Raw genomic sequence first — 25,342 nt, 5'->3', positions numbered from 1 at the left:
AAAACATTTGTACAAAAGATTTATTAGATAATAAAAAAAAATTATAGCACTTGTAGTGTATTATATTATATGACAAATATTGCTATCTTCGAAAAAAGACGTTTGAAGTGTAAAATAACATGACAATAGTATAATCGAAGCTGCTTAACATTATACTGTCAATTACCAGTCAGTAACAGTTATCGTGCTTTACGACGTGATGAATGCAATGTATGTATATTTTATATAATAATCTATACTGTAAATATCACACTACAATAACAATAATTATGGATTACTCAATGCTTATTATCTAATGCATTATTGGCTAGACTCGTTGACTAGGAGCGCTCTGTACAACTTTTGCAGTTTCAGATCTAAATTTTAACGTGTAAGATCCGTTTTATTTTCCTAATTTACATCATATTACACAGATAATGTGCATATGTGTAGTACGTTAATTATCACTCTGAAGTTTCTTTTGTCCACAATAATACAACACAAAAGTGACGTATTACTAATAAAAAAATTGTATAAGTAAAACAAAAAGTGATGGGGTGATTGGATCACTACATACAGATAACAACTTATACATTAATGACAATAAAAAGGCCTATCATTTATCAAATTTTCGTAAAAATTCTCTATGATACAACTTTGATTCTTCAATTATGTAATTTTCCAATTGGCAAGATTAGCGCGTGTGCTAGCAGCTAATTGAAGAAGCAAACTTTAGGGCGTCATATTAATACCGATAAATTTGTAATAGAAGCTGCAATACTTATTAACAAGTGCAAAGTATTTCGAGATCATCTTACATAGTTGAAAAAATAAACCGAGATTCTGATCACTTTATTATGGCACCGCAGTGATGCCAATTAAAATATTTTTATGAAATTTTCATCTGCCCAATTTCTCGCACTACATAATAATAGCATTATTATGTGCGAGATCTAGATGACTCTTCGGGATCTAACAAATCATCGCAAGAAGCTGTTGGTGGCAATAATTGGCGTCCGCCTCGCTTTTTGCTTCGAGTGAAAACCTTAGTAAGTTGAGCAAATTTGCGTCTCGATGCTGTAACCCAATAATATTTTAAATAAACAACTAGTTGAGAAAAATTCATTGATATGTTCGCGAATCTATCGAGATCACTGACCTTTGCCCATATTTTTTAGTCTCTCTCTAAATAAGTCTTCTTCATTGCCAGTTTCACATTTGCCTTGTATCTTTGTATCTGGAATAGAAGTTATTATAGAAGCATTATTTCCATGGTATAGCAACAGCTGTCATACAAAGATGAGTAAATCATACCAGTCGCTAAAGTTGTTAAAAAGTCTTCGTTCCAACGCAGCTCAGCCATGAATTCTTCATTCTGTAAAAACATAGCGATTCTTTCGTCCTCCAGGAGGCCGCTATCATGAGCTGCACTGTGATCCAAGCCATCTATGGTGTCACCTGTTGGATGGGAAATTCGTAAAAAAGAAACGGGCAAAGGTCCAAGTAGAGGTGGTTGCCACTTTTGAATGCTTCTACTTGTCTCGACTCTCAGCTTCTTGGGAGTCTTATCAGACTTGGGTACATCTTCATTTTCCTCTATCTCACTGCGAATCTTTTCATTCTCATTGTCAGTGCTCATTGACAGTAGTTGATCGATGGTAGTGTCAACGGCTCCTTGGTTCGATCTCAAGACAGCCTGAGGAATTGAAATTAAAACTTTTATAGTAACAAAGCAAAATCTATGTTCACTACAGTGCAGAGCAGAAGAGACTTACCTCGATGACATCGTCGTCCATCTGTGGAAACATATTCTTGAAGTCGGCCATCGCCTGGTAGAACTCGAGGGTAGTCTGCTGTTGTTGTTGGGCCTGCTGTTGTTGCTGCTGCTGCTGTTGCTGCTGCTCCGCTGCGGATGCCATGGTTGCAGGTATACGCGTTTGAGAGCTGCGACTTGTAGGCGATAAGCTCAATTTTGCATTTTCTCTCGATACCGGGCCACAGCCGTCTATTTCTCCTTTTTCTTTCTGCAGCTCCGAGTGATGCGCACTGCGCGCGCGTTCGTCCGAGCAGTGTATATATATATATATATATACACACACACACACACACCACTTGCTCTCTCACCCTCGTACGATTATGTATCTCCTATTTTCCTAGCCCAGCTATTCTTCTATGACCTACTTTTATGTCTGTAAAGTAAGGGTGAATCACGGGAGATCGTATACAGTGCGTATACAGAGTGTAGTGGAATGTTACAGCTGGCGATGACTTTCTGCAGCAACGAGACGCTGTCACGAGCACATTCCTTCGCGTAGGCACTGCATTTCTCATCCACGGGGAAGAGGTTCGGGTGTTCGGCCAGCTAAGCACTGCCTAAACCCGAATTGACAATATATAGGCGATGGCCAAACAGCTGACATCTGTCAAAACGCCAAGGCCGTTCCTGGCCGTCGCGACGACTATACTTACTTGCTGATGCGCTACCGCTAGGCACTTTATTACTGCTATACCTATATAAACCACGAACTAGCTAAGTATAGTTAAGAGCCGCAGAGCACGGACGCGAGTTGCATAATTTTCCTGGATTCGCGCGGGACTCCATCACCCGACTAGAAACACAGTTAGGGCGCAAACATTTGGCCCTGATCCGGTGCCTGAAAATAATCATCCGGGCCGTACTTAAAAATTGCATGAAATTCCGGGCCATCTCCGGCATCCTTAAAATTCTAATTCTACTAAACGCTTTGATACCCTAGTGGAAATAAAAAATGTAATAAAGTTTATAATAAAATATAAGAAAATGTAACAAATCGTACCATTTTGTACGTTTTTGTTGGATTTCGGACCTTTCTTACGTTTTATTACAGTTTGCTACATTTTATTACAATTTATTACAAATCCATTGATCCAGGATTTCATGGGGGTCTCTTCTTTGAAATGACAAATGTAACAATACGTAAAAAAGTATAACAAAATGTAAAAAATCGTCTGTAAGCGTAATGTTATATACGAAAATTGCGACTTTTTAATTTTCTTACAATTTATTATAAAATTAATAGTGACTATTTTTTGAGCTTATGTAAAGTAGTAATTTTGGTGGGGAAACACATTTTCAGGTGATATTCCGGCAGTGGTCCGGTCACAGTTTGCCGTATATGGCCCGGATTTGCGCCCCATTACGTGCCGTTTAAGGGCCAAACTTAAAAAATCGGATAATGTCCGGATTACAAATCCAGCATGCCGTATATACAATTTCTACTCGGGCAGTGTCGAAAGAGAACGCGCGAAATTTGAAAAAGGAAAATTCTGAGTCGCTAATTCATTTTTAATCGCATAATGTATTAAAAGAAACGATGTTGAGCAATGATAATAAGTACAGTAAATTCAGCAGACACCAATTTAATCAAACTCCTTATTTGTTGTGAATAAAATAGGTCAATTAGCAATACAGAAACAGACAGCGTGTTCCGAAACTCGGGGCGCCCGTGTTTTCTGTCTCTCTCTCTCTCTCAGACTGTAACATACCGAATAGGACGCCACCATTAAAATCGCGGATATAACTCGCGACTCTCACATTAGGCGCGACACGCGAATTTCAAACTCACATTACAAAAGCGTCGACTCGAAAACTCGGCAAGCCCTATAGAGAAGCGTATAGAATGTAGGATTATCAATCGTCTCTCAGGCGGCTATGGGTCAGTAAAAGCGTGGAACGGAGAAAAGCATAAGCAGCCATAAAACAGAGACCCAAGCCAAGGAAATCCCAACGCCGTCCAACTGCGCGGGGAGAGCAGCAGCACAGCAGGGCCAGGTCAACGCGCGCGCGTTTCCCGCCGGCTTTGCGACGGACCTTTCCACCACTCCAGCCACCCATGCGCACCCTCCCCCAGGGCCTCAAAGCACTATCGAGGAGGGAGAAAGCGAGGGAAGATGCTCCAGAACGAGAGAACGTCAAGCAACCTGCAGTCGAATAAACGCAAAACCCAGTTTGTTTCCATTACCGAATAGCTCGGTCGACGAAACATAATCAATTTGAATACTCAGGCTTCTTAACGTCTCCACACCATTTGATTTTACACGTACTTCCTGGCGCCAATGGATACTTAACAAGGCGAATTTCGGAACGGTTTTGCACTGGGCGCCCGAGTTTCGGAATACGCCCAGAAGCAGTAATTTTTACAACGTGAAAGTTTTATGACCATAAGTATACGTGACTCCGTTACTCCCCTCCCCCCCCCCCCCTCGATCGTCTATATATATGTGCATAATATACCTGCGCTTTATTGGCGGCCAAGAGCTTAACTTCAAAACAATGCAGAATTTCTCGAAAGTAGGTAGGTAGGTATATGACCTGTCCCCTTCCCACCCCTTCCCGCCCCCACTTCCTGATTCGAATCCGCCAGAGGTCGTGCAGACAGCGTCAGTTCTTCCCTTAGAGATCACGGAGTCACATCGTACTGTGCACGGTCTACAGCAGTCGACGCTGAGCGGTAGAACAGCTAGTATACCTATAGGAGTTTCGGAGTTTAGCTTGGCTGTGGCAGTTGCGTGTTGTGTTGTTGCCGCATCTTACAAGTGTTTTAAAGAACGACGCTATCGTTTTTATAAAATTTTCATCGACCGTCCTGTGCCAAGCACCCGCAGTGTATTATTTATTTTGATACGCTTGTTGATATAAAATAAACAATAACACGTGCACGCTGAGCGTTGTTCGAGTGACATCAAGTACAAATCTACACAAGTTTGTACACCACTAGTGCCTCGAAAAAACAATTCTTTAAACGAAACATCACAACAATGGACGGAGAATCGCTGGAAAGTATACTGTCAACCTGTCAAGCATTGGCAGATAGGGGAGAGTACGAACAAGCTCTGTCTTGTTTGAATTCGATGGAATGCGTAATGGCGTGCTGGATGAGGGGAAAGGTAAAGTATAAGTCAAAATACGTATTTTTTGTCGATAATCCATGCGATTGATCTAACTAGAATATATATGAAAATTTTGCAGATTTACTTGGCCGCAGCAGAACAACTTTCGAAGGAGTTCTTGTTCGTCTTCTACAGGACAGCGGAGATGAATCTAAGGTATGAGGAGCTGCTTTCAAAGGCGCATGATCATCTGAATAAAACTGTTGAGTTGTTGTCCGACGCTAGTTGTGAGGTCAAGGAGTATTTGAATAAATCTTTATGGAATTTGATTTCTAAAGTTCAAAACGCGATCATCTTAAATAGACCAGTTGTTGAAGAAGAAAAGTTCGAGATTTATGAAGAGGATAATTCTTACGTCGACGTGAGTTCACTCAATTTTAAATGCACATATGTCAAAGAGTTTACATTTTCATTATATCCTATTGTATTTATTTTACAGGTCTGGGCAGAAAATTTAATCGACGACATATCGGATTGGAAACTGACATGAACGCTAATTAGTTCATTGTCATTTTTAAAACTTACTCAAGAGGAAAGATTTTATGATCATCGATTGTGCCGAAAAAATTCGATCTAATCAGCAAGCAATAATGGACTCCTTTTTTTTAAATGAATTTGTAAAGCAATCATTGATAGCTATAGAACTGTATAGTTAATTTATTTGTATATGCAACCACGTGCATATAGTGTGAATATCAATTGAAAGAACCAAAATGTTGTAGTTTATTAGGAATTTTGTAAATCATTTCTATTTTAAAATTACAATGGATGCTACAAATGGCAGGTTCTATTTAAAATATTGTACAAAAAACTTTTTTATTACGTTTTAATTACTAATAAAATATCATTATTATTACTAATTTGATTTTTAAGTTATTCAAATCTTATATCCCCACTTTAAATCGAGAAAAATAAACAAATGATCGCATGAAAATGTCAAATGATGCACGATCCACAGGTTTGTATGTTCTTATAATTTTGCCCTCAAATTCTACGCGCGTGAGAAAAAACATGGCAGAAAAAGGACCGATTTCTGGCACCACTTCAACACTGTTGTTACAAAAAGATAGGGAGGGATGAGGCGCTCATTAGGGCACGGTGGAAGATAGAGAGATGATTAATTTTTACCCCCACCCCCCCATTCTTCAAATTACAGCTTTCTATCTTGCACCGTGGCCGAGAGCTATTAGGCTAATTGTTGCACGAATTGTTGAAGAAGAATAGAACGGCGTAATGTAGGAATAACAATAAATTTAATAGTAATGAGTTTTATTGGAAAAATGTGCGTTTAGCGTATTACAACTGAAGTCTTGTACTTCATACAGATAGAAAAATACTTTTATTGTACTTAATACAATAAGCTTACATAGAAAATTCTAAAAGTATTTTTAATTCAAGTTTTTCACATTAACTCTGTAATCACAGTAGTGACATCTCTGAGATTTTGTTATTAATCTAGATGTATCGTATCCTTATACTTAATGTTTGGTACAAAGTAATCCTAGATTATTTTCTAAAAGTGTGAAATTTTAACTAAGTTCGTTTTTAAAGATTACACAACTAGATTGTAGGTCAAACATTTTTACATTGAATCTTTGTAATAATAAGTTTTCTTTGTCAAAAACAAAGATTCAACGCCTAGTCTGTTCTGTTTAGTTATTGATAAATCGCGTGAAGCCGCTAATCGACGAACACATTCTAGTTCTTGCGATGATAGACCAGAAGGAAGTTTGGATTTTAATGCGCTATTATCTTTAATGAAATAGTCGCACATATCTGCAATAACTTTCTCGAATTCATCCATGTTTTTACTTTTATCTTCGACCATCCTCAAAGAGTTTTGAGCAAATCGTTTGGAGAATTCCAGGTATTTTCGTCTATGTACTTCAACCTATAACAAAAAGTTGAGAATAAATAAAAGAAGTAAAATTAAATGCAAATGAATTACGAAATATTACTAAACCTCTTGAATTTGTATACGTATTTCCTCGCACTCGGGTACAAGTGCTTGAGCTTTTAACAGAGATTCCATAGCTTTATCATAATCACCCAATTGAGCCAAGGCTTTTCCATACCTTTTTAAACATTTTAAATTTTTGATTAATTTTATGAAATATTAAAAAAAAGTAATTGTGTAGTATTTTATGCTTACTGGAAATGTGCTTTGCCAGTTGGTTCATTTGGCAATCTTTGAAATGCTGAACAGGCAAGTTTGGGCTTGTTTACTTTGTTGTAACACACTGTGAGATTAGTAAGTGCCCTGGATAATAAAGTGTTCATTTTTTTTTCTTCTTCATCATTTTCTAAACGTGCTGATTCCAAACAGTCTATTGCTTTGTTGTAACTAAGTGAAAATACAAAGAAATTAAATAAACTAATTTAATATTTCAATAACATGCAGTTATAACAAAATAGTCAGTACTAACTCTCGTATAGCTTGTTTAATCTTCTGCCTCTTAAACCTGTCCTGTCCTGTGTTCATTAAATCACGGATTATTTTTTCAGTTTTGGAGAATTTCCTTTTATCTTCATTGCTCAATTCATCGTACAGTTCAGCAGAACCATTATCAAGAAAGTCAATGAGTTCTATCTTGAACAATACTTCAGAATCTGGTGGAATCCTTGGTAAACAACCCAATTTTCCATATGCCAAATGAGGCTGAATGATGAATATAGCCTTTTCATATTTGCGCATAGTACTGATTGCAATTTCAAGGCCTTCTATCATTCCTCCCTTTCCCAAATTCAAAGTAGCTCGTTTTTCACGATGGAAGAGTGTGGAATCAAAAGGTTCATCTTGAAACTCAAAGTAACCAACATACTCTACAGTAGCTTGTGCATCTTTAGGGATGACCTCACCAATTCCCTCTTTTTTTATGAGTTTTAAAATCTAAAACAAAAAATGAAGAACTGTATGTATGATGCTTTAAAAATGATTCAAGCCAATATAGTTCAGGTTACCAACCTCGCCATCTCCATACACACTTTGCATTTTGGGTTTAAGAGTGTCGAATGCTATTCCGATGAAAGATATATTTTCTGGTTCTTTATTAGTATCGTCATTTTCATCTTCCAAATTCAGAAGCCTCAACATCTCTTGATTGTTTAACTTGACTGACTTTGAATAATCAAGATCATCATCGTCCTCCAGCAAATCGATAAAGTCAGTTGTATCCAGAGTGAACCCATTGCTGTTTAACACTTGGCTAAAATAAAGAGAGTGAATCAGGTCAGTTAGTCTGTATATGAACTAAAATTTAAAAAAATTAAGCAGTCAACTTACTCAACGGTAAAGCCCTCGCCAGCTTTAATGACTGTGGTCATTTTGTCGTTTAAAATACTGTTTTTGATATCTGTAAACAAGACGTCCACACTACAGTTTCAAGGTCTAACAAAGCAACACGTGGTGTCGCGGCGACTAGCGTTTATTATGGTGTGCACAAGTTCAGGTATATTTATATATATACTTATCGCCGTGTTTACATTTCCGAGAAATAGCGAGAAGCCAGAAGATATAAAACTGTTGTGCGTGCATTTTTTCACTTTGTGCTTTGAATATTCAAGAATAATATGCAAGAGTTGATTTTTAAAAAAAGATGTATAAATTGTTAGAAGCATGGTCTGATCAGAAATGTCACAAACGTTCGACAACGCGTCTGCATTGATGTCGACGATTTAATCATGTATTTTTATATATATATATATATATATAAAATATTCAAATAAGCACATTTACCGGACTTAAATAAAGTTAAATGATTCTTTTAGGTTAAACAACAGCTTTGGATAACGTCTTCGTGTAATATAAGAAGTTTGACAACGCTTTTTTATGTCGTACTAAATAATTAAATTTTTTTACCGTAAATATGAGACAAGCGCCTCGACGTCGGTTATTATCAGAGCTTTGCTGACGGCTTCTGCTGCGATTCCTATACCTACTGCCTGCACGTCTTTGCTTGCCGGCGAATAGGCAGATACTGATGTTATGCTGACTATATAGGTATAGAATCATTTGTAAGCGACTCGCTATGAGCAAACGTATTTTTTGTTCTGAGTGTATACGAGCAGCCATAGCTGACCGAAGCTCACAAAGTCTACGCTATAACTTTTTTTATATAATGAAATATGTAGTTTGCTTTATCGTTACTTTTTCATGCGTTTTGGTTTCGTTTTCACTTGATTGGAATAGTTTGAAAGTAATGCATTTTAAAATAGTTTTTAAAATTAATGAATCAGTACTTTGAAAAACCCGCGCATTTCGCAATGTCTTCTGCTACTATACCGCGCATATATATATATATATATTTTTTTTTGCGGTTTGACTTAACCTCAAAATAGAAATAAACACGATGCGTGCCTCTTGACGTAGATTCTTATTAGTTTTTGTAAAAAATTTATTTTTTATAATTCTGATGTTATGTATTATTAACGATAGTATTTATTGCTACTAGAAACTTAATGCAGCTTTTAACTATATGCATAATTGTTCAAAGTAAACAATATGGACGATTGCAAAAGTGTGGCATTTTTAAGAAAGCAATTTCTTTGTTGTACGCCTCTCAATAAATTTAAATGGCCCGTAAGCATACTTTGTAAAATAATAACCTTATCTAAAAACTTTATTTTTCGAATGCTCCGTTGAACAAATTCTTTTTGAATTCCAGAATTGTGTAAATGAACTTGATGTAAACATACAGAAAAAGATTCTAGATGTTACTGTAAATAGTGAACTTATTTCAAAGTACCCGATTAAGCAATCATACAAAAAAGCTTTCTTAAAAACATTCATCAATAAGGTGAGGCTTAGTAGTTGAATAAAAAAAATATCTAATTTGGAAATGAGATAAATCATGCGTTCTTACTTTCAGTTGGAACAAAGTGGAATAGAAATAGATGATGATGTTTACAATACTTACTGTGAAACAATTGCTTGTCCAGATGAACAAGCTTCTATGCATTTTCGGCATTTCCTTTTGAGCAATGAAGGAGATAGTGGTATTCTTAGCATTAAGGAAAGTACAAACATAATATCGGAAGGTACCACAGGATTATGTAGTTGGAAGGTGAATTTACTATTAAGTAATTGCCATAAAATTTGTTGGATAAAAGCATAGTAATTTTTTCAATTTTAAACAGGCTGCTTATCATTTAGCTGAATGGTGCATTACAAATAAACAAGAGATCGAAGGGAAAAAAGTACTAGAACTAGGATCGGGTGTTGGTTTGACTGGGCTCACAGTCGTCAATTTTTCTGCACCAAAAATGTATTATTTTTCAGACTGTCATCCAACAGTTTTAAAGACATTAGAAGAGAACGTACGTTTAAATCTTTTGCGAAAAGATAACGAGCGTTCGTGGAAAGAAGTCTTGTCAAACGATAGGATAGAATTTAAAAAGGTTACAACTGATAAGGACAAGGAAGTAAAGGTCAAAGTAATAAATTTGAAATGGGAAGAAATTGACGAATCAAAAGCGGAACAGGTGGGAATCGACGTGGTAATCGCTGCTGATGTATTGTACGATAATAGTACATTTGACGCCTTGGCGCGAGGCTTGAAACATTTAATTCGTAAGGCTGTTAATTACGCAATTATAGCGGCGACCGTTAGAAATGAATCGACATTGTTAGACTTTCTGAACATTCTTGGTAAATATTAGTTTTTGTTAGCAAACTTTTGTTATATGCACAAAAGAAATTTTCTCGAACAGTCTTTAATGGATGTATATTTTATTTTACAGATAAATACGATCTCGCATATGAAGAAGAAACAACGTCGACGCTACAGATATTTATACAGTCCGAAGAGACGCCAATAAGGATGTTGAAAATTTCAAGGCAAAGTAAATGAATCACTGATCGATTTATAAACGTATAAAATACCTTCTTTTGTTTTTATTATTGATAGACTTAATTTTCTATGCTAATTTAAATATCTTATCTGGCATAAAAAAATATTTATAAAAGTATTAAACATTGACTTATAACGTTATTTAGTATATTCAATGAAAATGCACTTTCAGTAGCTTTAGACGAAATGCACTTGTTCAAAACCACTTTCTTAAACTATGGCGCTTGAGTTTCGCTTCGGTTTCGTCCACGTCTTTGTCAGCATCTTTCTTGTTGCTCTTCTTGGACTTTTTCTCCTTTATTTTCTCCTTGATCTTTCCCTTTTTCAATTTGGATGAGCGACGAGATTCATCAGTCATGTTGACATGGTCAGTTTTGCTCCTGGCTGTAATGTTGAAATAATTCATGGTTACTGCTATGCCGCTCTAGTATTGCCATACGTTCCGGAAGAAATATCGACTTCGTCAATTTACCAGCATATAAATCCATTTCCCTGTGAATGCTGCGATCTTCCTCGATTTCTCTTCTGCGATCCATTTCGAGGCATTCGACAATTTCGTTCCGCCTCTCCACTATCTCCACCAACCTCTGAATCAAAGTCTCCTCCCGCTGCTTGTCAAAGTCCGTCTTAGTAGCTTCTGGCTGAGTTATAAGGCACCTTACTTGATACTCGATATCGGCGTGCTCTTCCTCCAACCTCTGCTGCCTTCTCAGCAGCATCAGTTCCGCTTGCCTTCGGAAGAGTTCGTTTTTTTCGTTCACCAGTGCGAACAGTTCTAAAACAAGTTCCTCGACGTCTAATCCTAAACTGGTATCTGAAAGATCAAGAAAAAGGAGACGTTTAAAAACAAACAAATACACATTGGCGTTTTCTCGGTATAAGCGATCGAAACGTATAGTGTCAGACCCAAAAATAGCACATGATGAAAAACCAATCGAATTGAGAATCGCGATGCGCGGCCATCAATGAAATTGACGTTTGTGCGCTTTCGAGTTTGTGAAAAAATGCAGATCGATTCGTAATGCTCCGCTACGAATTGGATAAGGAAATTCCTGGATTTTAGTCATAGATAAGGGGGCGGTTGCCGATAACAATCGGAATCGATCGCATCGACTGAGAGATAAAAACAAAAACGGAACGGGCACTCGCGACGAGTGCGTGAGAGGAAAAAAAACTACACATAGCTTTGCAATGACTTATAAAAATATACCGAGTGAGTGTGAAATGTGCTATTCGAGGGTTGGACACAGGAAGTAAAGAGACGCATAGAGAAAGAGTCGCAAGATTAAATATTTATTATCGTACACAATTGACAGAGTAGTGTTTTGATCGCTTATACAAAGTAGTAAAGGCATAATAACAATCACGTAAAATCGAGGCAGCAACAACGCTGCTCGTTTACCTTCGCTAGCAGTGCCCGACTCGCACTTGTCCCTAATAATCTGCTCTAATCGCACGCCCTGCCTCTCGAGGCCCTGCTGCTGCATCTCGATCTGATCGAGCTCTAGCTTAACGTCTTTCATCGACATAACTTTGATCTGTTGGCGCAAAGAGTCACATAGTCAGCCGTGAGTATAAATGTACACAACGAGGATTTAAATAGGAGGCTATAGGAAAATTCAGAAGAGTTTCTTCTTTAGCGAGAGGAGGAAACTCACTTTTCGCCTGAGGGGCATAGGTCGGGCGGGCGCGGGGCCCTTCTTTCGCTTCCACTTGCCGTCGAGGCTCTTGTCGAGCTGATACGACGGCTCGACGCACGACAGGCTTTGGGTCGTGCGGTTCGCTTCGTCCTTGCTTAGCTTCTCCTCGTCCCAGACGTGTTGCTGTTCGTTGTCGGGAGGATGCCTGAGGGCGACGGGCTGCTCGTCTTGTCTCGGAGTCGAGGCTGCCGCTGGCATCGGCGGGGGCGGTGCGGGTTTCGACTTTCTCGTCCTGGGCGTCAGTCGGGGCGACAGGCTCTGAAAGACGCGTCGATTAGTTGCCTCGATCGTGCAAGTACACGTGCTCAACGTTTTGCTCGTCGCGTCGCTACTCACGGGGTTGGGCGATTTCGTGGGCGTGCTCGCGTTGAGCAGCGGCGGTGGCGGGGCAGGCTTCTTCTTGCGGTAGGTGCCACCCGGCGTGATGGTCGAGCAGGAGCTCGCTATCGACGTGTTGGACGAGTGGATGCTGCTGCTGGTCAGGTTCGACCTGGGCTCGAGGTGCGAGTGTCTGGAAAGAGCGAATCGGTATAAATGACGACGATCGTGCGAACTGGATTCATCGTTTGAGAATGTACTCGAGCTTAGCGAGCGTACCTGAGAGTCCTGGGTTTGGGCACGGGGGTCGACCTGAGCTCGGGCTCGTCGCTCTGGGGTTCCTCGTCGTCGCTCCAGAAGGGGTTGAGGTTGATCTGCGGCGCCTCGAGGAGTCGCTTCTTGGGCGCGCGGCTTCTGGCCTGTGGCTTCGGCGGGGCTTGCTGCTCTTCCTCCGCCTCGTCGTCGTCGCTGCCGAAGGGATTGGTCGACGTCGGCTTCTTCTTCTCCTCCTTCACCTCCTCTTCGTCGTCGTCGCTGGCGAAGGGGTTGAGGTCCTCGGGGTAGTCCTGCTCGTCCGTGGGACTACTGCTATTAACAACGTCGTGCTTGTCGTCGTCGCCGGGGACTCGTTCTACTACAGGTGCTACTGGGGCGGGCGGGGGCTCTGCTAGGCTAGTGCTGGGGGGTTCGGCTGCTGCGGCGACTGGAGCCGGGCTGCTCGGCTGGGCGTCAGGCTCGAAGAGCTTGAGCCTGCGCTGGACGAGCGAGAGCCTCCTCGGCTGCTCCTGGCTCCGATCTTTGGTATGCTCGCCGGGGCTGCTCCTCAGGCTGCTGCTCCTGCGAAGCACCGGCGTCTCCTCCTCGTCGTCTCTGAAGTTTGGCGCGCTATGTACACGCGCGTCGCGCCTCTGCTGCTGCTGGGGAGTCTGCTGCTGATGCTCCTGCTTCTGCTCGTCGGTCGTGAGCTCGTCTATCCTCTCGTTGATGAGCTTGATCATCTGGTCGAACTTGTCGTCTGCTGGCTCCAGGTGCTGGAGCTTCTGCTCGTCGGCCGTGTTGTTGTCGGTCAGGAGGTGACTGGCGACGAATTCGAGCTTCTCGCGCTGCGCCTGGAGCAGTCGGTCGACCGAGCGCTCGAGGCTGCGTCTCTTGCTCTTCTCCTCGTCGCTGAGAGGCGCCTCGAGTACGGCCGCCGCCTGCTGCTGATCCGAGTCGGACGCCAGGCTGTTGATGGAATCGAGCTGCTGCTGCTGCTGCGTGTCAGCACTGATGGAAATGTTAGTGGTGGTGGTGGTGGTGGTGGTGGTCGTGGGTGTGATATTCTGCTGCTCTGGAAGGTCGTCGGTGGTTAGCTCGCGATGGCTGGTGAGTTGGGTCTGCGTCGTGGTGGTGGTGGTGTCGTTGGCGGTAGGGCTGAGCTCGTGGCTGGCGTGGTCGTGCTCGTCGATGGGACAGGCCTCGCAGCAGTACTGGCCGTCCTCCGTCTCGTAGTAGTTGCCCGGTGTCAGCTGGTGACGGCAACGCGCGCATCGGAAGCAGCTCCGATGGTAGACGCTGCGAGAGACCACGAGCTTCTCCGCGAGGAATACCGGCAGCCCGCAGCTGGCGCACGGCTCCCTCCGCATACCCAAACGCGAGCTCACCTGTTGGTTGGCGGGAAAGAGATTAGTTTTATCGTTCGCGCCTATACGATTACGCTATTGATGATTCGTTGACGCCTTTCCAGCGGAGGATCGGTGCTAATCGTCACGGCCGACGAGTCTCTCTCGCGCAGTTTTCAGTGCGTAACTCGCATGCACTTGTCGAGCAAGCGTAAACACACAACAATATATAACAAAAAAAAAAAAAAAAAAAAAGACTTTCGACTTTCCCGAGAAGTAAAGTAAATCGTGCGTAATACACTCCTGAACTTGTCCTATATTTCCACGCGCTATCCACGCCCGCATAGCTCAAAAGCGTTCGAGCTTTTAATTAACGGCTCTACATACCGTGCGTTCATTAAGCTCCTCCGTCTAAACAGATCTCGATCGTTCGAAAATCTTTCGCGCGCGTCCGAGCTCGCACCCATCGGAGATAAAAGCCCGGAACGTTACGCAACATAAACTGTCTCCGAGTGCAGTAGTATATCCAAGGTCATAGGTCTTTTTTGGGACAGCGATCGAAATGAATTTCTTTCGCTCTCTCGGCGCTTAGCGACGCGGAAAGATACGGGCCGATTATTGCGCGTCCTCGGAGTGTTTACATGCACCGAGTCTGGATAAGTGTATACTGTCGCCGAGCGCAATATCTCTAAATAAACTCGTGATTCAAGACTATGACAATCAATGTGTGTCGCTGAGATATAAGTTTGTTTTATCGCTTTGGAAAATCCATCAGTAATCGAGAACGTCTAATATGCATATATTTAAAAACGGAACTACAGGGCCGGCGTTCGAATATCCACGCGCCGTGACAGGCGAGTGCAGTGTATTTTTAGAAAAGTGCTCTTTCCACTACCGGTTTCTACACACGGAGATAGCGCGCGATGAGCCGCCCAGGAAAGTTTTTGTTTCCGCTCGAGCGCGCGCGCGCGCGCAAGCATATAAGTAATACACACACACACACACACACACACACTGCGGAAGAAGCAACGAAGTCGGTCTTGAAAAAGACGAGTTCGCGCGAGGAAGCGGCAATTCGCGTTATCTAACACTCGCCTCGATAGCGCGCGGCACTTGCGAGCGAAGAACGAAAAAATAGTCGACAGACACACGATTATTATTACAAAGCGCGACAGTCCGGTCCAATTAGAGACCCGCGAACGCAAAGTCACACCTCCCGTTAGCACTTTGCCGCACAACAATATCGCCGCACACAAGGCGCTCTTTCTCTCTCTCTCTCTCTCTCTCTCTCTCTCTCTCTCTCGCAAACGCGTTTTCTCGCCGGTGAATCATCCTGCAGTGTGTATCTCTCGGCGACACGTCAGCCACGCGTAGCGTCGAAAATAACAATAAGCACCAGTTCGGCAACGATGCTCTCGTCGTCGGTCATCTTCTCCCGCCTCGCGAGGTGATCTAAGCTAGCTCTCCTGGTCAGCGCCGGTAACCTCTTCTCCTCGAGCTCGACGCTGCTGGCCCTCCTGCTTCTCCGCATGAGCTCATCCTCGTCGATGCGCAGCACCACGACGTCGCTCTTCTTCGACTGCTCAAGCAGCCCCGACATTGTTACGAAAATAGAGCTACCTATACTGCGGCTGAGTGAGACTGAACGCGATCGGTCCGGGTGGCCGCGGCCAGCGCAACTAACTAAACGAGCTGCGCGCGTATAAAAGCCCAGCTGATCGGCCGAGTCTGCCGCTCTGAGGCGCTGCTGCTGTCGCCGCCGTCGCCGCCACCGCCGCCGCTCTGCGAGACGAGATAAGACAAAGTATGCGTGGGATAGTATACTTGCGCGCGCGTTGTGTATAACGATGCAGGCTGATAGGTATGAAGCGCGCTGCGGTTCAATTAGCGCGCGAGGGCGCGAGGGAATTAGCGGCTATTGACGGCTGTGCGTGGGCGTAGTTGAGCAGCTCGATGAGGTTCTTGGAGATGCGCTTTTTTTTACTCAGTATTTCATGACAGATTTTAATTCTTAGAATAAGCCGCTAAGCGGCGTCGCAACGTCGTTATAACGAGATTAATACATCATCCTCGTAAAAATTACGGTACACGCGCGCGCGCAAAAAAAAAAAAAACAAACTCAACGGGGTCGAATAATAAATTTCCGAGCGGCGACCTGAGCGTCTAGCCTTGATTATTCGAAAATACGGTAAAAATCCGCAGCAGCAGGCGACGCGATAATTTATGCGAAAGTCGCCTCTCTCGGCGGCGGCCGTTAAAGATTCCGTCGACCATCGCGCGCCTCGGTGAAGAAAACAAAAAGAGCGTCGCGATTTTCCCGCTCGCACGAAAATCGACTCTCTCTCTCTTGCGCGCGCGTTAATTAAAGCGCGTGTAATGGCCCCTGCGCGCACTTCTCGTTATATATACATCGCGGTGCGGTAATGCGCCCGGATTATAAGCTATAAATAGCGAGACGCGCTTCTCCGTTTAAGCCGGGATTAGCTATACTTAGACCTTGTATAAATTCGAATTTCTATTTTGTTATATAGGCGAAATATTATTATTATTATTTTTTTTGGCTTTTATTTCGTCGATTCTCACGCTGCGAACGAGAGACGCGCGCGATTTTACGTATACGTATACGACGCGAGGAATTGTGAACGTTCTCGTTTTACGCTATCTCTCTCTCTCTCTCTCTCACTCGCGCTACTCGAGCTAGATTACGCGCATAATAAAAGGAAATGGTTATTGAAGCATTGAATTTCTCGTGCGAATATTGCGTCACGTCGCTTTACGACGACGGCGGACGCGCTGAGTCGACGGAGCTCCGCACTAACGAACGAGCTCGTATTTTCTGTATTGTACGATCTGTATAATTCGTTAATAAAATCGAATCGATCGATATAATTCGTCTGGAGCCTCTACTCCGGTCTACAGCTGACAAGATAATCGCAATACTCGATGTCACCTCGCGTTACAAATTACAACGAGGAGGAAAAGCGCAACGATTCCATCGCGCCTGTCAGGCTCGATTCACAATGATCTCCCGTATTATGCTAATTTCGACTTCGTCTCGAATTAAACAGACGCTCTACACTTAATCTCGTAATCTTGAAGCCGAAACGCGCACCACACCAGCGACACGCACACACACACACACACTAAATATAAACATTACGTCAGAGCTTATACGTACACTGCACGTTAACCTCTCCTCGATATCGTCGTCGAATCTCGCGTCTGTGCAGTAAAGATAGAAATCGTCGCAGCGACTATATTGAAAATTTTCACGTGTCAGCGACGTATCGAAAGAGCAAATTTCCCTCTCGGTATCTCGGCTGGAACTGTCCCAAGTCACGTCGGTATACAGGCTCGAGGTGAAATCCTCGAACGGATTGAAAGAGAAAAAAAGGGCTTGGCCAAATGGTATACATATACAGAAAACAAAGCCACCGACGTTATATGCGTATATAGCGAAGGAAGGCGCGCGTGTGACTAAAAGCTATGCGCGCGCTAACGAATACGCACGACGATGGCTCATCGGAAATTATATGCGCTCCGCGTCTTTCACCTTTGCCGCTTCTTCTTTCCCTTTCTCTACATCAGTGCCGCGCTTACGTGGCGCGGTATCGAGGCAGAGTCTACTTACTAGCTGACGCTGTCGTGTACGCGTGTAGTGTTTTTTGCTGATCATCGCTAATCTTTTCATATCCAGCTTAATGTTCGCTGCAGGTGGAATCGTTGTTTTTTTTGTTTATCTTTGATACACGAGCTTTCGCAAATTGATCGCGTCCGGCGACGCTTTATATACGGCCTCGATGCTTTTGGAATGTTGACGGGATTTAAAATTTCAGCGGCGCGAGTAAAAAGGAGCCAAAGCCATCGATTTCGCGCTCGGAGACAACCTTCCCTTGGTCTGATGTGTGTGTATATAGAGGAGGATCGATATTTCGTTGGGTCGTGTGTTCCATGTGCTCTCTCTCTCTCTCTCTCTCTCTCTTTCTCTCTCCGGGACAATTTACCTGCTTGCGAAATTGACGCATGCCTCGCCGCAGCCGCGAGTCGCGGCGCATCGTCGACGGTGTAGGCATTATACGCTTGCGGCCGCACAGCTTTTCGGCTACTCGTCTTGATAAAATTCCCTTTATAATACCCCTTTTTTTTTTCGAAAACTCTTCACGCCGGCCAAGAAACGTTCTCCTCATCCGTCTCCGGCATCAGCAGCCATTACACACGTAATAATACCGACACATTCACCGACAGAGTCTAACAGCAGTGCAAGAGCCGAAGAAAATCTCTCTCTCTCTTTCTCTCTCGTCGCTCTCCTGGTGAAAAGTCTACTCGGTCTCAGGCGCAGGTTAGCCTACTGGCCTGCTTTTCCATCGGCGACTTGCTGCCGCTTCTACAGGCGCCGCACGTCCGCGCACATTCGGGCCGTATACTGACGCGCCGCCGGGACACGATTTCCGCGATTCCGCGCGTATAATACGTGTCACTATCGATTTTGTCGATCCGTCTCCTATATGCGCGAGTCTATTCTGGCTCTAATCAATTTTCCACTTTGTTCTCGACTAGGAGTAGGGGTTTGCTTCGCTTTGGCTCGAGATTTTCAATAAAAAGAATAGAATAATCCGCGGAGAATATTCGGCGGCAGTTTATGAATAAAATATCCGGAATAATTTATACGCGCCGCGAGTATATGGTGGACTTTGCGATTAAAATGACGCGCAGAAAAGCGGAAGAAACTTCGCTCGGAGAGAGTAATACTTCTCCGAAAAACTTGTCGACTCGAAAGTTGCACGAGCGATCGAGAAATTCATTTTTACGCAGTTTTTACACCCTCTACGATTATCAACGACCGCGTGTGACCTACGCAGACTAGGCTGCAGCGTTTATGTTGCGTAACCGAACGTTTTGGTTATATATATATACAGGGACGAGCTCGAAATTATATCCGCGCGCGTACGTGCCCAATTGGATGAAAACCGACGGTTTAAAATCGAGGATTTTCGCGCGCGGCGCATATCGGGTTTCATTAAGCGAAATTGCGCCGCGACGTCGCTTGATTAGCCTGTCCCAGAAAAAGGAGCTCGCGAACGATTCGCCGAACGCGAGAGCGTATGAATTCAATTGCCGGTAATTTCGATAAAGTCTTTTTTCAATTGTTGTTGCTGCGTTTATGCTACTGATTGCTCACTCGACAACAATCGTTTCGCGTACGTATAAAGCTTAATCGCTACGATCATACGTTTTAATTCGTATTACAGACAATATCGCATATTATTATGTACAGCAGAACGGTTAATTTTCATTGTTACGCAAAACCAACCACTTGCATCATACGCACACCGTGAGAAAGTGTGAATTAATCGATGCGTTCCGTTCATCGAACGCGTCGAGCCAAAAAAAAAAAAAAAAAAAATAGAGAACTGCATCGAAAAATAACGCAAGACCAATCACCTGTTAACCAGCAACTATAAATCTACGTCATGCCGTATAAGAACACCATTATGATAGAGAGACAGAGAGCGAGAGTGAGTTGATTAAATTATAAAATTGCATAATTATACGTCAGGCTCTACAACCATGTAGCAGTATGATCGTCCAAGACAAAAAGCTTCACACTCCATTGACACACTCGCGCGCGCACGGGAGAGCTCTCTATGGTAAATCTATACAACATCTCGCGAAGACCGCAAGGCTTATTGGCTTACCGAAAGAAAGAGCTGCTCTATCCGAACGCGCGTGCGGGGACAGGGAAAAAATAACGATAATATGCATAAGCGTTACGTAAATTACACACGTATGTAAGGCTACGAGATGTATTATTATAGGTGTACACAGTAGTGTGTGTGTGTGTGCAATTAATGGAAACGGATAGCGAGTAGAGTGAGAAGGCAAACAATGTATAAATATAAATAATAGACAGAGAGGAAGATGAAAATAAAAAATAAAAACATAGGAGTGCAGTATTGCGTGCGTGCGTGCGTGCAAAGCTAGAGAGAGAATACAGCAAATAAACGAGAAAGCGATTTACCTTCTAGCAGAATATTTCAGGTTTATATTGCCCCATTAAGTCCAAGCTATCCTCCTGGAGAACAAAAACAAAAAAGACATGTGTGTGTGAGAAAAAGGCCTCTGATGAACATGAGAATGAGTATATATAGTCGTCGTCGTCACACGCTCATTTCGGCTTACATCCTGTACACACCTGTATAATATAATCTTATTGTCTTTTTGCGATCGAATTTCGCCGATGTCGTCAATTTCGCTATTATATATCTCACCCGGTATTATACACTGTCTCGTGTGCGCGCAGGAGAGCAAAAGAAGGAATAATTTTTCGCGTTGCATACATATGATTCAGAGGCGGACAGGAGCCGCCGGGGGCTAATGAAATTTGCATATATGCAGAAAAGCGCAGAGGAGTGGAAATTAATGAAAACGAATGCGACGAGCTGACGGCGGAGAAAAATCTGCGAGAAAGAATTGTATAATATTGCGCTCTGTTCACGCGCGCGGAGAAAACGAAATATTCATCTTTCACCTTTTCATTGCCGAGTGTCATGCTTCTCGCGCGCATCGCGTCACGTCGTCGATAAAAAGACGGCTATCGCTCGTATTTTCTTATTAACCGCGTTTAGCTATATAGACTGCACTGTGCAGTCGTCGTCGCTGCCGGGAGCGATCTTTATTACTTCTGTAATGCAGCCGGCGGCTCTCGAACTGATGCGCCTCTGTGTGTATATATTTATATAAGAGCAGAGTAGAGAGACGCTATACATTACGTAAAGCCGCTTATATTGTAAACAGAACAATCTGCAGCTCTCTCTCTCTCTCTCTCTCTCTCGTCTCTTAAACGAACGGGATTGCGCCAATAATTTATTTGCCCCTCTCTCTCTCACTTTCAACGAGATCTTTCGTGCGCGATTCTATTCGGACTGTGTACCGGCTTTTCCAAGCACTGCGGCACTTGTCATGCAGATTGCGAAACTGTACCGTCTGCTGCTATCATATGTGCGTCAATTTGTCGGATTTTTTTTTTCGTTTTGTTCTCCTTCTATACGTTGCGTCATCAATGACTGTGTTTGGGCTTTTCGAGAGAGAGAGAGAGAGACAAGTCGCGCAGTTGCTTAATGCAAGAGGAGAGAGATTGAAGGTGCAGCAGCAGCAGCTGTAGAGATCGTGTTTTTTATCAAGGTGAACGATCTGCGGGGATCGGAATTAAAAGATCGCGTCGCGAGCTTCTATAGCCGATTTTTATTATGCGCCTCTCGACGTATTTATTGAATAGTGTAAATGTCGCATCGGATATATACACTCGTCGTTCTGGGCCATAAAACGCGGATGTTCGAAGCGTAAAACGATTTTATGGATTTTCTCTCGATTTTGAAGGGGAAAATCGTGATGCTTTTTGTAAATTTAATCAATTTCGCAATAAAACAGCGGTTACCCGCGAGCCATCCTATATAACAGCGTGTAACACTGTATGCAACGCCGAGGCGATTATTTTAACGCGATAAACGCATTGATCCGCACAATGGAGGCAATAAACTTTACGACTCTCATTACCGGCGACGACGTGACAGAGACGCGAGAGCAGAGGAGTTAATAAACGCATTCGACCGATCCACGCACGACTCGAACGTATAATGCTAATTCCCCTGGCGTATATAAAGTCTATACGGATTACCCAACCGAGAATCTCTCCCAAGGGCCGTTACATCTCCAAAGGACAAATTCGAAGAGGTATACAAATGAAACCGGAGCGAGTCGATCTGCATGGATTACATAAAAACTAACGAGTACGTACACCGTTTCCGAAGAACCGAAAGCGCTCCGGGTGGAAAAACGCAGCGCGTGTGTATATCGACGAGGAGGAGGAGGAGGAGAAAAGACGGCAATCTCGAGTCGTCCGTTACCACTGCTTCTCGCGAGAAAAAATAATAATAATGGCAACGAGAGGCAATCCAGGGGGAAGATCGTCGAGTTTAATCGCGTAGAGTATAGAGCTTCTTACTTCTCGGCAAATACGGAAAGTATTGCTATGTGAAAATAAAAAGATACAACTCTTTGATCTTTAATAAAATAGTTGATAAAATAGTGTATTCGAGTCACGCGTTGATGCACACCAACAGGTGCAATCAAGTCCCGCAGTCTTTCCCTTCGAAATTCCAGCCCGAAGCGCGGCTACGTAACAGTGGCAACCCGCAGCGCGACAAAAGCTCGAGGAATTCCCCATAAAACAGCGCCCGACAGTCGTTAAAAAAAAAAAAAAATTCCTCGACTCCCAACACTAAAAGAGAGAGGTGCAACGCTGCGACTAGGAGAAAAAAAAGAGACGCCGAAAGGATGGTAGGTCGCGGAGAAAGAGCCAACGCTCGGCTCGGTACACACATCTCTGATCCAGCGCTCTAAACCAGCCGATCGCGAAAGATCGACTACGTCAACGAGATGGATACCGATAAGCTCTCCCTCTGGCGTATCCGCGGAGTCTACGCGAGAGCAGAGAACTGCACTGCCGGCCGCTAATTAGATCCTCTCCGTCTGTCTCTCGGTGCACGCGACGATTGCGCTAATACCGGCTCCGTCTCTAGCTCTCCGGTATGCTTGTAGCATGGACACAATCGATACAGGCGCACGCGGCTTCGAAAGCCCGAAAGCCCTTATACGCGATTAGAGAGCGAATTGACGATAATTACTATACTCTGCAGTCTCTCTTTCTCGTTTAGCGAATTAGCCCACTTCTTTCCCGAGACGATTCTATTTAGGCGACGAATTTGCGAAATGTGTCTCTGCTAATTGGTGGCGGATTATTTTAGGATCCGCTGGATTTTCTAAACTCTCGGCTGTGATGAAATGCGATGTCGAAACACGTACGCGCTGTTCTATGCTACCGAAGTCTCTCTCTCTCTCTCTTTCTCTCGGTAATTGGAACATTTACTCGCGAGGACGAATCGCGATGGTGAAATGAGCTGTGTACTGCTCGAGGAGAAACGACATTTTTTTTTTGCTCGATCAAGAGCACGTACACGTATATAGCCTCGAGACGCGGTACACAAACACGGCTTTATCGACTAACCAGCGGCGATTGATTTTACACGCTGTTATGCGGCTTTTGTCTCTCCGCGAATTTACCAAGCCGATATTCATCGGTGTAAGATGCATGCTATAACGCGAAGCTATTATTATATCGTGGGTTTACGATAAATCATTGTTTTCGCCGCGATATTTTTTTCACGAAAGTGCGCTCCCAAACGAAATTACGGTCGCGAGAGAGTCGCGGAGATGATGACGATGCGAGGCGAGATATTAATGATGCATACAGTATCAGCTACGAGTCGTCGTTAGAGGTGTATTGCAATATTTATCACATACCATAAAAGCTATATATTGTATCAGTTGTTATATGCGAAAAAAAAACGAGAGTGATGCGGTTAGGCTTCTTTACTGTAATGTTTATAGACACTAAAATTTACACAAGCGGGCAGCGAAAATCAAAACAAAATTTGATGGACGATATGTTATAAGCGCATGTATAATGTGTGCGTGACGAAAAGTAAATTTCAAAGTGGCTTATGAAAATTTATAAAATACTCTAAAATATGACGGCACGTGCATGCGAATAATGTAAGCAAAAATAATGTATAATAAAAAATATGAAAAATTGTTGTTACGTATTCGAAATCTGAACAATGGTTTGGATATAGAGATTGTCACAGATACAATCTCACTGCTTCTGCTTTTTTATCATCAGAGGCAATTACAGCTGTTATATGAGATAGCAGAGATAGTTTTAACCGTATTTTTTGCATCGGTTTTCTCGCCTCCGTAAAAAGAGTAGCCTACCTCGACGTCAAAAATTGTTGTAAAAATAAAACTAGTCGTTTTTAATTGGTAATCAATGCGTGTCATGCCTCTGACTGGGTTTAGCCATAACCGCAGCTCTGTCGGTAAAAAACCAACAATAACAATCGCCAACTCAACAAGCTCGAATTGTAGCAGAAATTCAAAAATCCAACGCCACCGACACACTGCACCCTATGAATAATTCACAGCAGCGCAGCAGACGAAATCCAGTGCGCACGGGGGATTCCCCTAATAATATCGAGCGCGCGCGCGGAAATTGAAAGCGCCGCGCTCATCGATTCGACAAAACGCTCGTGTCTATAAGCCATAGCCGCGCATCGATTTGCATTCGCGCCGAGGCGATAAAGGTCGTAAAACCTCTCGGCGACACGCGACTCGAACAGTAGGTATAGAGTAAGACAAATGAGTTTTCAGTGAAATCGCGGCGCGGCCTCTTCTTTTCTTCTTCTCTTATATACTCGTAGGGATTGCGCGACGGTTGTAAAGCCTGCGCTAAACGACGTTTTTCCGGATCCGAGCTGGCTCTCCTTTCGTAATCTCTTACTCGGAAGAGGCTTTTTCTCTCGCTTTACTACTGCGCTTTATTGGATTTGTCATAGAACTCGGATCCTTTTTCGCGGGGAAAAATCTCGAGCGAGGTGCTGTTGCCGAAAATGAAGAGCATACGCGGTACTTATATCAGCAGACTTTGCCGGAAAAAAGGAGGCAAAACGATCCGCGATAGAATCTAGTCTCTACGAAGTAGCCCATCGAGGCCGGCGACAAAAAGCAAGTGCGACGACAGCGGCGGCGGCGGGTGTCGAAAGGAGGCCGAAAAAAGGCGCGCGCTGCATCTCTCTCTCTCTCTCTCTCTCTCTCTCTCTCTCTCTCTCTCTCTCTCCTCTCCGGAGATAAATCAGCGATGATCGGCACAGATAGCAGAGGGAATAATTTATGAAACACACAGCCGCGCGGCGGAGTTGCGCAATTTCGAGCGAGGAAATTCTTATTACCCGCGCTGTGGTGTGTATGTGTGTGTGTATGCATATCGCAGAGAGATGAACCGGAGGGATAAGAAGAAGCGCGACGCGCCGCGCAATATCGCCGGGGGATTTCTCTTTGACGATATCGCGCT

General features: G+C 43.3%; 5 protein-coding genes across 17 annotated transcripts in view; 2 read left to right on the top strand and 3 right to left on the bottom strand.

Moving 5' to 3' along the window:
- Positions 1-2: 2 nt before the first annotated feature.
- LOC100118530 (CUE domain-containing protein 1) lies at positions 3-2,585 on the bottom strand. The gene is made up of 4 exons (XM_003424501.5): positions 1,755-2,585; positions 1,294-1,675; positions 1,139-1,216; positions 3-1,056 (listed from the first exon to the last, which is right to left on the bottom strand). Exons 1-4 carry the CDS (start codon positions 1,896-1,898, stop codon positions 920-922), a joined length of 741 nt encoding a protein of 246 aa, XP_003424549.1. The 5' UTR covers positions 1,899-2,585; the 3' UTR covers positions 3-919.
- Positions 2,586-4,394: 1,809 nt separating this feature from the next.
- LOC100680135 lies at positions 4,395-5,641 on the top strand. Its single transcript, XM_003424504.4, has 3 exons — positions 4,395-4,905; positions 4,988-5,269; positions 5,348-5,641. Exons 1-3 carry the CDS (start codon positions 4,777-4,779, stop codon positions 5,396-5,398), a joined length of 462 nt encoding a protein of 153 aa, XP_003424552.1. The 5' UTR covers positions 4,395-4,776; the 3' UTR covers positions 5,399-5,641.
- A 519-nt stretch (positions 5,642-6,160) lies between these two features.
- LOC100680316 (inactive peptidyl-prolyl cis-trans isomerase FKBP6) lies at positions 6,161-8,910 on the bottom strand. Its single transcript, XM_003424507.4, has 7 exons — positions 8,768-8,910; positions 8,192-8,261; positions 7,874-8,114; positions 7,335-7,798; positions 7,061-7,252; positions 6,872-6,983; positions 6,161-6,799 (listed from the first exon to the last, which is right to left on the bottom strand). Exons 2-7 carry the CDS (start codon positions 8,230-8,232, stop codon positions 6,491-6,493), a joined length of 1,359 nt encoding a protein of 452 aa, XP_003424555.1. The 5' UTR covers positions 8,233-8,261; positions 8,768-8,910; the 3' UTR covers positions 6,161-6,490.
- A 317-nt stretch (positions 8,911-9,227) lies between these two features.
- LOC100118564 (protein-lysine N-methyltransferase EEF2KMT) lies at positions 9,228-10,880 on the top strand. Its single transcript, XM_031932370.1, has 5 exons — positions 9,228-9,487; positions 9,573-9,704; positions 9,777-9,971; positions 10,045-10,555; positions 10,648-10,880. The coding sequence occupies exons 1-5, from the start codon at positions 9,410-9,412 to the stop codon at positions 10,755-10,757; spliced, it is 1,026 nt and encodes a 341-aa protein (XP_031788230.1). The 5' UTR covers positions 9,228-9,409; the 3' UTR covers positions 10,758-10,880.
- The window catches only part of LOC100118598 (MICAL-like protein 1), a 100,011-nt gene continuing 85,283 nt past the window's right edge, over positions 10,615-25,342 (bottom strand). For 5 of the 13 annotated variants that reach the window (XM_032600118.1, XM_032600120.1, XM_032600117.1 and 2 more), the window contains 7 exons: positions 20,396-20,449; positions 13,055-14,418; positions 12,794-12,968; positions 12,416-12,715; positions 12,160-12,295; positions 11,230-11,571; positions 10,615-11,141 (listed from right to left, as the gene is read on the bottom strand). In XM_032600118.1, coding sequence (XP_032456009.1) covers positions 10,954-11,141; positions 11,230-11,571; positions 12,160-12,295; positions 12,416-12,715; positions 12,794-12,968; positions 13,055-14,400 — 2,487 coding nt within the window. In that variant the 5' untranslated portion in view covers positions 14,401-14,418; positions 20,396-20,449 and the 3' untranslated portion in view covers positions 10,615-10,953. Of the gene's footprint in view, positions 11,142-11,229; positions 11,572-12,159; positions 12,296-12,415; positions 12,716-12,793; positions 12,969-13,054; positions 14,419-15,772; positions 16,113-17,554; positions 17,851-18,380; positions 19,781-20,395; positions 20,450-20,569; positions 20,683-25,342 lie in introns of those variants that run through there. The other 8 variants (XM_031932354.2, XM_031932352.2, XM_031932350.2 and 5 more) reach the window with 5 other exon arrangements.

This window comes from Nasonia vitripennis, chromosome 5 (genome assembly GCF_009193385.2).
Source record: "Nasonia vitripennis strain AsymCx chromosome 5, Nvit_psr_1.1, whole genome shotgun sequence".
Classification (NCBI taxonomy): Eukaryota; Metazoa; Arthropoda; class Insecta; order Hymenoptera; family Pteromalidae; genus Nasonia; species Nasonia vitripennis.
This window is presented reverse-complemented; position numbering and strand designations above follow the sequence as displayed.

Excerpts from the sequence above, each read along its gene's own strand:
- LOC100118564 (XM_031932370.1), top strand. The coding sequence starts at position 9,410 with ATGGACGATTGCAAAAGTGTGGCATTTTTAAGAAAGCAATTTCTTTGT. Across the intron at positions 9,972-10,044 it reads CAGGATTATGTAGTTGGAAG|GCTGCTTATCATTTAGCTGA; the intron begins GTGAATTTACTA and ends AATTTTAAACAG. Across the intron at positions 10,556-10,647 it reads AGACTTTCTGAACATTCTTG|ATAAATACGATCTCGCATAT; the intron begins GTAAATATTAGT and ends TTTATTTTACAG.
- LOC100680135 (XM_003424504.4), top strand. The coding sequence starts at position 4,777 with ATGGACGGAGAATCGCTGGAAAGTATACTGTCAACCTGTCAAGCATTG. Across the intron at positions 4,906-4,987 it reads CGTGCTGGATGAGGGGAAAG|ATTTACTTGGCCGCAGCAGA; the intron begins GTAAAGTATAAG and ends AAAATTTTGCAG. Across the intron at positions 5,270-5,347 it reads AGGATAATTCTTACGTCGAC|GTCTGGGCAGAAAATTTAAT; the intron begins GTGAGTTCACTC and ends TTTATTTTACAG.
- LOC100680316 (XM_003424507.4), bottom strand. The coding sequence starts at position 8,232 with ATGACCACAGTCATTAAAGCTGGCGAGGGCTTTACCGTTGA. Across the intron at positions 7,799-7,873 it reads GTGTGTATGGAGATGGCGAG|ATTTTAAAACTCATAAAAAA; the intron begins GTTGGTAACCTG and ends TTTTTGTTTTAG. Across the intron at positions 7,253-7,334 it reads ATTAAACAAGCTATACGAGA|TTACAACAAAGCAATAGACT; the intron begins GTTAGTACTGAC and ends ATTTTCACTTAG.
- LOC100118530 (XM_003424501.5), bottom strand. The coding sequence starts at position 1,898 with ATGGCATCCGCAGCGGAGCAGCAGCAACAGCAGCAGCAGCAACAACAG. Across the intron at positions 1,676-1,754 it reads TGGACGACGATGTCATCGAG|GCTGTCTTGAGATCGAACCA; the intron begins GTAAGTCTCTTC and ends TCAATTCCTCAG. Across the intron at positions 1,057-1,138 it reads ACTAAAAAATATGGGCAAAG|CATCGAGACGCAAATTTGCT; the intron begins GTCAGTGATCTC and ends ATTGGGTTACAG.